Source organism: Hyla sarda, chromosome 5 (genome assembly GCF_029499605.1).
Source record: "Hyla sarda isolate aHylSar1 chromosome 5, aHylSar1.hap1, whole genome shotgun sequence".
In the NCBI taxonomy this organism is placed as follows: Eukaryota; Metazoa; Chordata; class Amphibia; order Anura; family Hylidae; genus Hyla; species Hyla sarda.
Genome location: NC_079193.1, coordinates 86,804,023 through 86,818,539, shown reverse-complemented (window position 1 = coordinate 86,818,539; position 14,517 = coordinate 86,804,023). Strand labels below are relative to the sequence as shown.

At 42.5% G+C, this 14,517-nt stretch overlaps 1 protein-coding gene across 5 annotated transcripts in view; it reads left to right on the top strand.

Annotated features, from left to right (window-relative positions):
* The window catches only part of HIBADH (3-hydroxyisobutyrate dehydrogenase), a 214,468-nt gene that overhangs the window by 77,515 nt on the left and 122,436 nt on the right, over nt 1-14,517 (top strand). For all 5 annotated transcript variants that reach the window (XM_056519864.1, XM_056519863.1, XM_056519862.1 and 2 more), the window contains one exon: nt 5,970-6,127. In XM_056519864.1, coding sequence (XP_056375839.1) covers nt 5,970-6,127 — 158 coding nt within the window. The remainder of the gene's footprint in view (nt 1-5,969; nt 6,128-14,517) is intronic.

The following is a 14,517-nucleotide window of genomic DNA, read 5'->3' as shown; positions in this document are numbered from 1 at the left end:
AGAAGACCTGTGGAAGGCGGCGGAGGCAGGAGAGGGGACCTCCGTGTGTCGTTCTGGATGATCGGATTGCCGCGGCAGCGCTGCGGGAGATCCGATAATCCATATTTCCGACCGCACTGCCGCAATCTGTATTGATCTCGGCATCTGAGGGGTTAATGGCAGACAATCGGCAGCTGGGACCAGCCGCGCATGATCCGAGCTCTGATGCTCGCGATCATGTACAGGACGTAAATATATGTCCTGGTGCGCTAAGTACCGCAGCACCAGGACGTAAAGTTACGTCCTTGGTCGTTAAAGGGTTAAATTCAAAGGGACTCTGCTGCAACGGAATATCCGTGCGGAATATTCCTGCTGAATTCTGCACGAACATTCCCTTGTGTGAACATACCCTAAAAGTGTTATCCAGGAATAGAAAGCTGCACTACCCCTGTCCTCATGTGGTGTGTGGTATAACAATTTGGCTCCGTTCGCGTTAATGGAAATGAGGACAGGGGTGGTGCTATTTATTTATTAAATTTTTTTTTTTTTTAAAGAAATCCCCTCTTTTTCTAATCGTGCATAATCCCTTTAATTAGAAATGGGCATATTCACAGAACTCACTGGGCATTGTAGGGTTAACTCAGCAACTATGTTGCCAAGTATGGAATGCGTTTCTCCACACCTTAAAGGATCCGGCAGGAGTTGAACTTTGGAGTTGTGCTTTAAAGGAATGCTATTCCAGTGCCCACCATAGTGATCTGTAACATTACCCCTACATCACATCGGACTGTGTATTCTCATGTTTGTAGCCCCATATAAGAATCAACATGCTCTGAGGTCATACCCAGAATAGCATCTGTAAGACTCAATTCACACTAGTTTCATGGCTTCTCTTTATAATGTGTCCTGTATGGCCTAAGGGCTCTTTTAAATGTTGTACCCAATGCCTGATACAAGCACCAGTTTAGCCAATTGGAGGTTAAAGGGGTACTCCGATGAAAATTGTATTTTTTTTTAAATCAACTGGTGCCAGAAAGTTAAACAGATTTGTAAATTACTTCTATTTTAAAATCTTAATCCTTCCAGTACTTATCATCTGCTGTATACTACAGAGGAAGTTATTTTCTATTAGAATTTATTTTCTGTCTGACCACACTGCTCTCTGCTGACACCTCCCTCCATGTCAGGAACTGTCCAGAGCAGGAGAGATTTGCTACGGGGAATTGTTTTTGCTCTGGACAGTTCCTGACATGGAGGGAGGTGTCAGCAGAGAGCACTGTGTTCAGACAGAAATTCAAAAAGAAAAGACCTTCCCCTGTAGTATACAGCAGCTGATAAGTACTGGAAGGATTAAAGGGGTTATCCACCATAAGGTGATTTTAGTACGTACCTGGCAGACAGTAATGGACATGCTTAGGAAGGATCTGCGCTTGTCTTGGGGCTAAATGGCTATGTTGTGAGATTACCATAACACTGTGGCTAGCTTTTTGTGAACTGATCAGCCACATCAGCCACCCCACCAATTGAAACATAAATTAGCTGCATCCATTCAAATCAGTGTGGTTTTCAATCAGGGTGCCTACAGCTGTTGCAGATTGATCTCTCTCCCACTAAGCGATCCCTCCACCCATTGAAACATAAATGAGCTGCCTACATACAAAAGACCTGTGGTTTTCAATCAGGGTGCCTACAGCTGTTGCATTAGTTGCAGATTGATATCTCTCCCACCAAGCGATCCCTCCACCCATTGAAGCAGACAGGCTCCCTGTCATCAGCTGACTAGTGAGTCAGGTCTCGGCCGCATTGCAACCTGGGAAAATCTGAGACAACAGTCATTTTGTACGCTGTGAAAAATAAATATTGGGGTGAAAATCACAGAAGAATTGTGAGAAAACTGTCACACACAGGTACAGACACTATATTATGAACTACACTAACTTTACAGCCCCTGTAGCATAGTCAAATAAAAATAAATCCTGGAATACCCCTTTAAGATTATGTAATAGAAGTAATTTACAAATCTGTATAACTTTCTGGCACCAGTTGATTAAAAAAAAAAAAATGTTTTTTCACCGGAGTACCCCTTTTTTAAGAAGCTTTTTACATGACTGAAGGATCGCTGGATCATCCATGCGGCTCTACACTTGCATCATTGCTGGCTGCATGTCGCCTGTTTATACAGATGTGCGGCTGACCAGTAGTAATTTTTAGCGCAGCACAATCTCAGCGGTCTGAAGATGGTGCTGCAGCTTCCTTAGCTCAGAGACCATGGGGCAGTGTTTCCCAACCAGGGTGCCTCCAGCTGTTGCAAAACTACAACTCCCAGCATGCCCGGACAGATGTTGGCTCTCCGGGCATGCTTGGAGTTGTAGTTTTGCAACAGCTGGAAGCACCCTGGTTGGGAAACACTGCCATAGGGGATCCGGTTCTGTGGGTAAAATCCTATAAAACTGTTTGAAGCAAAGGCTGCGCCATGATCCGGCAGAACTTTTTATTATAGAACAACGCATTACAGGGCCAGATTGGTTGCTTCATCAGGTCCTCGTGAGGATCTGTAAGGGACCAACTGACCCCGAAACACATTGTCCTATCATAAACTTCTCCCTTCCATAAGACATCATGGTGCAGCCCTTGCTTCAAACAGCCGTGGGGGATTCTATCCACAGAACCTGTTCTCTGTAGGTCACTTGTCAGCTTTGCTGTGTATGATGTTACATGTTTAGGCAAGGTTCATATCCTTTTAGAGGCCTGCATATAGCATATACACCAATCATGTACAGAGAGCTCTGTGTACCCAATGGCGGCCAGAAGAATGCATCTTTGGCTTCCTGTTGCTGATATAGGTTGTACAAGCACATCCACCATGGCAGGCAGGGAGGCCTTCACAAGGTGTCTGGCTGCTATGGTATACATAAGGTGATTTTAGTATGTACCTGGCAGACCGTAATGGACATGCTTAGGAGGGATCTGGCTAGCACACTGGCTAGCTTTGTGTGAACTGGTATTTCCTGTTTGACTTTTCTTTTTTTTTTTTTTTTTTTACTACAAATTCCACAATTCCATCTTCCTCCCTCCCACACATCAGCCACCCCACCCATTGAAACATAAATGAGCTGCATCCATTCAAAAGACTTGTGGTTTTCAACCAGGGTGCCTACAGCTGTTGCATTAGTTGCAGATTGATCTCTCTCCCAACAAGCGATCACTCCACCCATTGAATCAGACAGACTCCCTATCATCAGCTGACTAGTGAGTCAGGTCTGGGCTGCATTGCAACCTGGGAAAAATCTGAGACAACAGTCATTTTGTATGATGGTAAAAATAAATATTGGGGTGAAAATCGCAGAAGAATTGTGAGAAAACAGTCACACACAGGTACAGACACTATATTATGAACTACACTAACAGCCCCTGTAGCATAGTCAAATAAAAAAAAAATCCTGGAATACCCCTTTACAGGGAATCTATCAGCTTTGTTTGTTGCCGCATTAACCATTGGATAGATGATCGGCTGGGTTCAGAGTATAGAATTTCTAAGAGTAGTTCTGCTTGGAAATTGCAGTGCAGCAGAGTTCATTGCTGTGAATAGGATTCTGCTGTACAGTCCACACTACAGAATTTCATTGGCGCTGTTCATTCTTTTTGTGGAATACATTACTGTCTTTGGGGACTGGCACTCTTGATAAAGTCCTAGCAACGACTGATCAAATCAAGGCCAACTGACCTCAGAATCTCTAGCTGAGATATTTCTGGAAGGAGATTGTGTTTTGAACCTAGCCTTAGGGTATGAAAGCAAACTGTAATGTAGATAGTGGTTGCCAAACTTATATAAAATCTACTTTTTATTTGAGCCAAGTGTCAAGGAGGCGGACTTGTGCTGCTTTAGTGCCGAGCCTTGCATACCTCCTCACTTGTCCTCATCTCCCAGCCTACCCCTACCTTTGTCTGAAGTACAAGATTTTGCTTACAATCTATGAGGTGCTGCTTGTCTCTACCTCCTTGACACTCGGCTGAGAAATGAGAGAAGAAGTAGGGGGGGGGGAATAAAAGCAATTTTATAAGTTTCGCCTGAGAAAGGTACAGTTTGCTTTTATACTCTTACAGATATTCAACAGTGTCTACAGCTCTTAGGCTGCATTCACACATCGTTTGGGGCATATGGCACCTGAAACTGGCCAGGGAATTTCAAAACCTCCTCTTGCCAGACCCGTGCCATATCTCGTTCATTTCAAAAAGGTGACCGGAGTCAACTATAGACTCCGGTTGGCTAATTTTCCCCGATTTTATCTTTTGAACTGGACTGAAAACTCTGGTATGCATCGCTTTTCATTTAATTAAAAAAACTGGACACGATGGGAAAATGAGCTGAAGAGCGTCTATAGCTGACTCGGGTCACCTTATTGAAATAAATAGGGTATAGCAGGAGGCAGTTTTAAAATTCCCCTGCCAAATGCCGCACCTACATGGCCCAAACGTGGTGTGAATACACATTTCCTTTAACGCCTTGAGGGTACGTTCCCACCTGGCGTATTTGCTGCTGCATATTTTATTTTTTCATTGAAGTCAATGGGTAGGAAAATACGCAGCAAATACCCACCAAAATACGCCAGGTGGGAATGCACCCTAAAGCGTACCAGTCAGATCCAATATAATATATATTAGGGCTGGGCAGTATACCGGTTCATACCGAATAACAACATTTTTGTGCTGCACAATATGAATTTTAATCCATACCACAATACTGGTTTGGCCCTCCCCCTCGGGAATGAATGATCAGCCCAGCACTTCCCCATCGGGGAACTAATCATATGAGCGCTGTTCTGCCCCCCCCCCCCCCAAAATTAATTATTAGCCCAGCACTGCGCTGTCCACTTCGGGGTAAATACATATTTCACCAGCAAGCACTGCCCTCCTCGTCCTCCTGTTTGTTGCGTCTGCCGGCGCTGACACTCTATAACAGTGGTCTTCATCCTCCAGATGTTGCAAAATTACATCTCCCAGCATGCCCTTTGGATAGGGGATAAGATGTTTTAGGGCCGGAGTACCCCTTTAAGGCCAAAATGGGCTGTGTCCTTAAGGGGTTAAACATACCGATTTTGGGTAAAAAAAAAAAAAAAATGTTTTTACATTATCTTTTTAATTGTATTGACTCATATGATAAAGAACTTTATTTTTACTGTAAAGTGTACAGTGTGAAAACGAAACCCTTTAAAATTTGCTAAATTGTGGTTTTCATTAAAATTTTCTCACACACATAATTTTTGTTGGGTTCCCCGTACATTTTATGGTAAAAGGAGAGGTGTCATTACAAAGTAAAATTGGTCATGCAAAAAACAAGCCCTCATATGGGTCTGTGGATGGAAATATAAGAGTTATGAATTTTAGAAGGTGAGGAGGAAAAAATGAAAGCGACAAATATAAAATTGGCCTATAAAAGTGTCCTTAAGGCCAAAATGGGCTTGGTCATTAAGGGGTTAAAATGGTTACCCAGGATCAAATAAACAGAGCTGATTTCTTTAAAAAAGTTCTATTGAAGTTAATGGAGCTAAGTTATAGTACCACACATGACCTGAGGACAGATGTGGGGCTGTTCTTTAAAGAAACTAGCTCTTGGTTTTTTATATTCCTTGTTAACCCCTTTAAATAAAAATATTAATGCACGTTGACGGACTTGAATCTTTTGCTCTAGTTTGTACATCAAGGGCTCCAAAAAAAAAAAGCTGCAGGTCTAGGAGGGGTTCTTGTAAAACAGTTTTGATTTTTTTTTTTTTTTTTTTTTTTGAGTGGACATACGCAGCATTTCCCAAATATGTAAGAACAATCTGATGGTAGAGCCACTAGTGCTATGTAGCCAGCAGAACCATCATCTGTACTAACACGGCAAACGCGGAATATCAGAAAACAGTCCCTGCGGTATTCCCACTTTGTTTCCTTATATTTGTTATACTGGCAAAATGTGTGGTTTTTCAAAGTGATTTTTCTTCTTTCAGTCTGCAGGTCCATGGCATCTAAAACTCCTGTTGGATTCGTCGGACTTGGGAACATGGGCAGTCCGATGGCAAAAAATCTTTTGAAGCATGGTTACCCAGTTATTGCATATGATGTCTTTCCCGAAGCGTGCAAAGATGTTCAAGACACTGGTGCACAGGTATATTCTTTAAAGTTTATTTTGTGTAGGTAATATGTATGTACATAGTAAATGGGATCAGCACCTTACAATTTAAGGGATGTGGAAATCCTATCGCCCGACGCCCGGGACAAGTAGTTTTGGGCACCGGGCAGGTGAATTGTTTATAGATTTAGCCCTGTATCGGGCTAGCAGGGACAGACCGACTTCCCCCTTATTTTCTGTAATGCTGGTGTGAGGCGCAGGAGCGGATGCAGTCTGCACCTCACACCGACGCTCAGGGTGTATGGAGGGGGCGGCGGCCCCCAGCTGACCGCAGAGCCCGAGGTCGCACGTTTGCCTTACATAATTAAGCCACGCCCCCTATCTCCCCTCCCGGAGGATGGAGGACGCAGCTGAACATTACACAAGAAGACACAGCAAGGTGAGAGAAAGGGCTTATACAGCTCGGTACACAGCTCCCCCCTCCCCCGCACACAGCTCTATCCCTCCCCCTCCTCTGTCTCCACAGAATCTAATCCACCATGGGGAGGTTGCATGTTTGCACGGGGAAAACACAGAGCAGGGGGGAGGGGAGAGAGGACGCCCGGTGTGAGGTGAGATTTTCAAACCCATGAAACCTCACACGGCTCAGGTGAGGAGGCGGAGAATGCAGGCGGCAGGAAGGGTGGTTGTATATGTAGGGTGTGAGTGGATGTGTTATATGTGTATGATGTCTGTCTATGTGTGTGTGTGTATGTAATGTATAATGTGTGTATGATGTCTGTCTTATGTAATGTATGATGTGGAGGGGGGGCAGTGGCAGGTGTATGTATGATGTGTGCATATGTATGGTGTATATGATGTATCTGTGATGTGTGTATGTAATGTATGATGTGGGGGGGCAGTGGCCGGGGTGTTTGTGTATGTATGATATGGGGGCAGTGGCTGGTGCATGTATAATGTGTATTCATGAATGTTTTGTATAGGGGCGGACTGTCACGTCGGGCATTAGGGCAGGGGGGGGGGGGGGGCACTGATGCCGCCAGTTGTGCCATCTAATTTAATTTTAGTGGCTTCTGGCCACCCGCACTAAATTGCACCCCCAGAATCCCTTCATACTTGCCCGTCGACCAAGAGCCCCACAGATGCACGCAAACACACCCGAACCAAAACTACAACTCCCAGCATGTTGCACATGCTGGAAGTTGTAGTTTTGGTTCAGGTCAGCTGCAGAGCCATAGGCTGCATCAGGGCATGCTGGGTGTTGCAATTCCCTGTATTCCTTGACACAGCCTATGGCTCTGCAGCTGACACGAACCAAAACTACAACTCCCAGCATGTTACACAATAAACTTAACTGTACTACTATACAGTGCAACATGCTGCAACATCCATACAACCATAGGCTGCATCAGGGCATGCTGGGAGTTGTAGTTATCTAGTAATTAAATGCAACTTCCAGTATTTTCTGACACAAAATGCACCACATAAACTGAAGAAGCAGAACACCCCCCAGTAACACATAAGTCCCTATGAAGACTGAAAAATAGCGATTAAAATATTTTAAAAAGTGCGTGTACATGTGAATAAGCCCCTTTCCTAATAAGTTTCCAATTTTCTTTAAATAAAAATAATGTCTAAAAATAAACATGTGGTATCTCTGCATGTGGAAATGTCCAGGCTATTAAAATATAATGTTAATGAAACCTTACGGTGAATGGTGTAAATGTAAAAAAAATAGTCCCGAATTTCTCATTTTTGGACACTTCATATGAGCAATTTTTTATAATGTGATCAAAAAGTTACATCTAGACTTTTCTGGGCTTGCCTCGGGTGTAAAAGGAGCTACAGCTCTCCTGCCGCTAATAGCCCGGCATACTGCGATCGCCGTGGCCGCTATTAAACCATCAGATCACCGCTGTTAAAGTTGACAGCAGTGTCTAAAGGGATTTTATATCCATCCCTGGTGGTCTAGTGGGGGGGATCAGACTATTTTGGTCGAAATTATTTTATCTACCAGGACAAGTGGATTTTCTTGCGGGACAGAGAACCTGTTAACATAATAAACTGGGATAATGTCCTCAAAAATAAGAGTACAGACACATTGTGAGAATTTTTTTTTAAATATCTTAAATTCTCACTATGAGAGGTACATACCTTATGGGAATAAAAGGGCCAGGAACAGGAGAAGCCAATATGGATGAATAAAAATGCAAAGGGGACAATACATGACAAAAGAACAGCATTAAAAAGCAATAGGGAAAATGGAAATAAAAGAAAAGAGAAAATCAACAAAACTAACTTCCAAATGTTCTTTAATTGTATAAGTCGTAAAAAAAAGTTTAAAACTGACATGTTTGGCAAGGTAATGAGGGAGGAATTATAGAGGACAATGAGGAAAAAGTTAATATACAGTCATGGCCGTAAATGTTGGCGCCCCTGAAATTGTTCTAGAAAATGAAGAGAAACACAAGGAAGAAGCGGCACTCCAGGGATTCAATCCAAAGAAATAGATTTATTTACCCATCAGTGAGATGCAACGTTTCGATCCACGATTCGGATCTTTATCAAGCATGCCATTTAGGATCATAAGTCCTTCACTGTGCCTTACCTGCCTTTTTTCATTTTTTGTTCTAGAAAATGAAGTATTTCTCACATAAAAGGATGCAGTAACACGTGTTTTGCTATACACATGTTTATTCCCTTTGTGTGTATTGGAACTAAACCAAAAAGGAGGGAAAAAAGCAAATTGGACATAATGTAAGACCAAACTCCAAAAATGGTCTGGACAAAATTATTGGCACCCTTAACTTAATAGTTGGTTTCACACCCTTTGGAAAAAAATAACTGAAATCAGTCGCTTCCTATAACCATCAATAAGCTTCTTACACCTCTCAGCCGGAATGTTGGACCACTCTTCCTTTGCAAACTGCTCCAGATCTCTCTTATTGGAAGGGTGCCTTTTCCCAACAGCAATTTTAAAATCTCTCCACAGGTGTTCAATGGGATTTAGATCTGGACTCATTGCTGGCCACTTCAGAACTCTCCAGCGCTTTGTTGCCATCCATTTCAGGGTGCTTTTTGACCCAAGATTTCGGACGCAAACCCAGCTTTCTGACACTGGGCTGTATAGTGCGACCCAAAATCTATCTGTCTTGGTCTCATCTGTCCGCATGATGTTTCACCAGTAGGATTTTGGCTTACTCAAGTTCATTTTGGCAAAATGCAGTCTTGCTTTTTTTTCTGTGTCAGCAGTGGGGTCCTCCTGGGTCTCCCGCCATAGCATTTGATTTCATTTAAATGTCATCAGTTCGCACTGACATTGATGCTCCCTGAGCCTACAGGACAGCTTGAATGTGTTTGGAACTTGTTTGGGGCTGCTTATCCACCATCCGGACTATCCTGCGTTTACACCTTTCATCAATTTTCTCTTCCGTCCACGTCCAGGGAGATTAGCTACAGTGCCATGGGTTGCCAACTTCTTGGTAATGTTTCGGACTGTGGACAAAGGCAAATCTAGATGTCTGGAGATGGACATGTAACCTTGAGATTGTTGATATTTTTCCACAATTTTGGTTCTCAAGTCCTCAGACAGTTCTCTTCTCCTTTCTGTTGTCCATGCTTAGTGTAACGCACAAATCAAAGACTAAGTGAACTTCTCTTCTTTTTATCTGCTTTGAGGTGAGATTTTTATTTTGCCCACACCTGTTACTTGCCCCAGGTGAGTTCAAAGGAGCATCACATGCTTGAAACAATCTTATTTTTCCACAAATTTGAAAGGATGCCAATAATTTTATGCAGCCCATTTTTGGAGTTTGGTCTGACATTATGTCCAATTTGCTTTTTTTCCCCTCCATTTTTGGTTTAGTTCCAATACACACAAAGGGAATAAACATATGTATAGTAAAGCATGTGTTACTGCAATCCTTTTCTGTGAGAAATGCTTCATTTTCTTGAAAAATCTCAGGGGTGCCAACATTACGGCCATGACTGTATTAAACATTTTTCTCCACTTTGTTTACAGAGGAAAATAAAATGTAGTCAGGTAGGGTAAACTCTACATTACATCTCACCTGGCTACCTTAAGAAGTACAGAGCTGTTGAAAAAAAATTAATCACCAGGTCCAGACAGAATTCACTCCTGCATACTTAGGGAGTTAAGTAATGTTATAGACAGATGCCTATTTCTAATATTTAAGGACTTCATAGTTACCTAGGACTAGGGTCATAAAGTGATCCGAAAACTATAGGCCTGTTAGTTTAATCTCTGTTTTATGTAAATTGATTGAGGCTCTTATTAGTGGGGTACCACAGGAGTCAGTTTTAAGCCCTATTCTCTTAAATTTATCAGTAACCTTGGAGGAGAGATTGCTCATTGGTGTCAAGCTTTGCAGATGATACTAAACTCTGTAAAGCAGTTAACACAATGGAGGACAGAGCACTGTTACAAATGGATCTTGATAGGTTAAAGACTGATACAGTTACATAGTTTATAAGCTTGAAAATGAGGAGTCCATCAAGTTAAACCTAAAAACCTACTAAGTTGACCAGAGGGAGGCAAAAAAAAAAAAAAAACCTCATGAGGCTGATGCCAATTGCCCCATAACAGAGGAAAAATTCCTTACTGACTACAATATGACTGTCAAAATAAATCCCTGGATGAACATTCTATCCACATAAGTCTAATATTCATAACTTTTACTATTTTATATTTTTCCATTTAAAACATCCAGGCCCCCCTTGTATATGTTTTGAGTCAGCCATTACATTATTTGGCGGAGAGTTCCATAGTCCCAGTGTTCTTTTAGTGAAGAATCTCTGCCAAGAAGAAGGCTTCACCATCATCACAGACATAATTACCAGCCTAGCTATAAAAAGATCACTAGAAAGATCTCTGTACTGTTTGTTCATATATTTGTACATTGTGGTCATATCGCCCCTAAGATGTTTTTTTTTTTTCTCCAAAAGAAATAACCCCAAGCTTGATAACCTGTATTGAAATCTAATTAACCCATTCCCTTAATTACCATAGTCTCCCTCCTTTGTGCCCTTTCCAATTCATCCGTGTCTTTTTTTGTATTTACAAGCGCACAAGGTTGGATACAATACTCCATATGTGGACTGAGTTGAATGATTGATTTATACAGAGGCAAAACTATATTCTTGTCACCTCTATGCCTCTCTTGATACATTTCATGACTTTAATAGCTTTGGCTGCCGCTGCCTGGCAATGGTCATCAAAGTTGAGCTTCCTGTGCACCAGTACCCCCAATTCCTTGTTTTATTATTTAGTACATAATTGTACTTATTGTTTTACAGCCCAAGTGCATAACCTTACATTTCTCTAAATGTTAAGCTGGAATTATATATGGGAAAACGCTGGGGACATCTGTCATAAAAAAGGACTTGGGAGTTTTACTTGAAAGTATATTTAACTGTAGCAACCAATGTCAGGCAGCTGCTGCCAAGGCAAATAGTCATGGGGTACATCAAAAGGCGCATAGATGCACACGGCAAGGAAATAATTCTACCACTGTACAAATCACTAGCCAGGATGTTCCTTACTGTAAGAGCAGTGAGACTGTGGAACCCTCTGCCAGAGGACGTGGTCATTGTGAACTCAATAAGAGTTCAAATGCAGTCTGAATGCAAATCTAGAGAGATACGTACATTACTGTATAGTTACTAGATTCCAGACAAAGATTGTTGATCCAGGGTTTTATTCTGCGTGCCAGTTTGAGTCAGAAAATAATTTTTCCAGCTATAATCAGGACAATTTACACCTTGTTGGTTATTTGGAAACTGGACTCGGCTTTCAGCTTACTGTCAATCAAGCAGAGACAGACAATGGAGGAGGAGCAAGGAGATGTTTCAGCCTTCAGCACTTATGTGTCTTAGGAACAATTGACTCTTTGCATCAGAAAGTAAAAGCATTTTTCTACATTATGGAAGCACAGACGGATATATGAAAGGTACCATGTGTATCATTGCACTTACAACTAACTATCAGTAGTAAGGAATGTGAATTGCAGCTGCACCTTATTAATCTCTGACACATGGTATAGAGAGGCTTTTATTGCGTTAGTTTGTACAGTAGGACTAAAGATCTTTATTTAAACATGTTTTGTGCAGCATATTGCACCTTTCAGGTATCTCCGGCACTCCCAGAAACAATGCATGCCAACCCACCACTCCATGCAGCGGGTGAGTCGGGGCCTTGTTCTGGAGATCACAGGGGCTCCCAGCGGTCGGACCCTTGGTGATAAGATATTTATCCTCTAACCCATAGTCAGGGGATACTTTTTTCGGTCCTGGAATACCCTTTAATCTCAAAATGGACATAGGGAGGAAATTATGGGGTTACTAATATGAAACCCGTTGTCCATGTATGCTGTTATGAAGATTAAAGAATGTTCATTATTTTAAAAACTTCTGCTCCTTGTTACTTCTCAAAGTCCACCTGGGAAGTGTGTTTGCGCCAGGTATTTACCATCTTCCTATTCACATTCTTTGAGTGGCGAAGTTTAAAAACTGTCTAAAACTCGTAAGTATTGCACAAGTCATGTAAGACCATTTTGACTGTGCAGAATTCTGGGGCATTTGCAATAGTAAAAATGACAGGCGGGGATGGAAAAGTGAAGCAGATCCTTGTTGATAGCTTTTCAAAGAGACCTTTAGACTGGTTTAACCTTAAAGATTATGAGGGACATTTATCATTGTTGCTTTGGTAAGTGAGTTCTGTAGTCATGTTGTTGCACTCTATATATCTGGTGGGAAATGTCAAGCGGGTGACAAGCAAGTAAGGGAAGCTTGCCACCCGCTTGCACATCTCCTGCCGCCCGCATGGCACGACAACTCCCAACATGCCCTTGCAGCAAGGACATGCTGGGAGTGGTAGTTGTGCAGCGTGGGCGAAGAGATGTGCGGACAGGTGATAAGCTTGTCACCTGCCCTGCCGCATGACTACAAGTCCCAGCATGCCTTTACAGTAAGGACATGCTGGGAGTTTTAGTCTTGTGATGCAGGGAGGTAGAGATGTGCTTGTTCACCCGACCCAGCTTCAGGACTTTTACTCCCAGCATGTCGTTACTGTAAGGGCATTCTGGGAGTTGAAGCCGTGCAGCATGGGCAGGTGACAAGCTTGCAGGTGTCACATGCCGCACGACTACAACTCCCAGCATGTCCTTATTGTAACAAGTGACAATCACCTGCCCGCACATCTTCCGCTTGCATGCGCCGCACCACTACAACCTCCAGCATGTCCTTACTGTAAGGACATGCTGGGAGTTGTAGTAGGGTGACAAGGAAGTCAGGGAAGCAGGTGGCATTGTGCTCTGCTCCCTGGCTTCCCAGCTGGGAAAATGAAGTTACGGCACTGTGACTTCATATTTCCCTCAGGCAGCTGTGGTTTGCCAGGAGGACTAGATCAATCACAGGTCTGCCCGGGAAATATGAAATTACAGTGCTGTAATTTTATATTCCTGTTGGCTAGCTCCGTTCCCCGGCCACCTGCCCGCTAGCTGTTGGAGGACTACAACTCACAGCTTTCCCTTACAGTGAGGACATGCTGGGTGTAGTTGCACATGTTGTAATTGCACCAGCTAGCGGGTGGGTGATCGATGCCAGAGGGTGGCCGGGGAGTAGTGCTGCGAAAAAAGTTGTGTAAAAGTCACAGTTGTGACCTTTGTGCGACTTTTTAAAAATTGCTATCAAAGGCAAGTTTGTAAGCCAGGTCTGACGTGTCTTACACTTGTGGACTTTTTGAAGGGGGTTTGACACTTTTTTTTTTTTTTTTTTTGCTTTTGTGCGACTTTCGCACTTGATAAATTCCCGACCACTGCAAAGTGAAAACTGAACATTGCTTAGGTAGGGCTGATTGGTATTTTTTGCTTACCCACAAATGTCACACAAAAAGTTGCTTACGCTCACGTGCAACTTTTTGTAAGCTAACATTTTATTTAATTTTTTTTTTTAAAAGGCTAAATCCCTTGATAAATCTCCCCCTAGGTTTTTAGCTAAATTACGGTTAGCTTTTTTGAGTAAACAATTTGTATTAGGACATTTTTAGGCTTATGGCTCCCTTTCTCGGAAAAAAACAGGAAAGTTGTCTTGATGTCCCATAAGAGCAGAATGATTACATATACTGTAGGATAGATTTACGAAAAAATATTCCATAGTTAAGAGGTTCACTTGACAAGCATGTATTTGCTTAGAATGGACACCTGTCTGTGTTTTTATGAGGTTTTTAGGTTGATGATGTAACTTGTCACAAAAATAGGTCCAAAGAATTTTATTGCTGGTCTCCACCTGCTTATTGGGGCCATCTGCCCCAGTCTGGGACGTCGTGGATGTATTCCAGCAGACCTAATTAGCAAGTAAAGATCCCTCTCTCTTTCATTCAGTATTTTGGTGGTAGACAGCAATGTTCC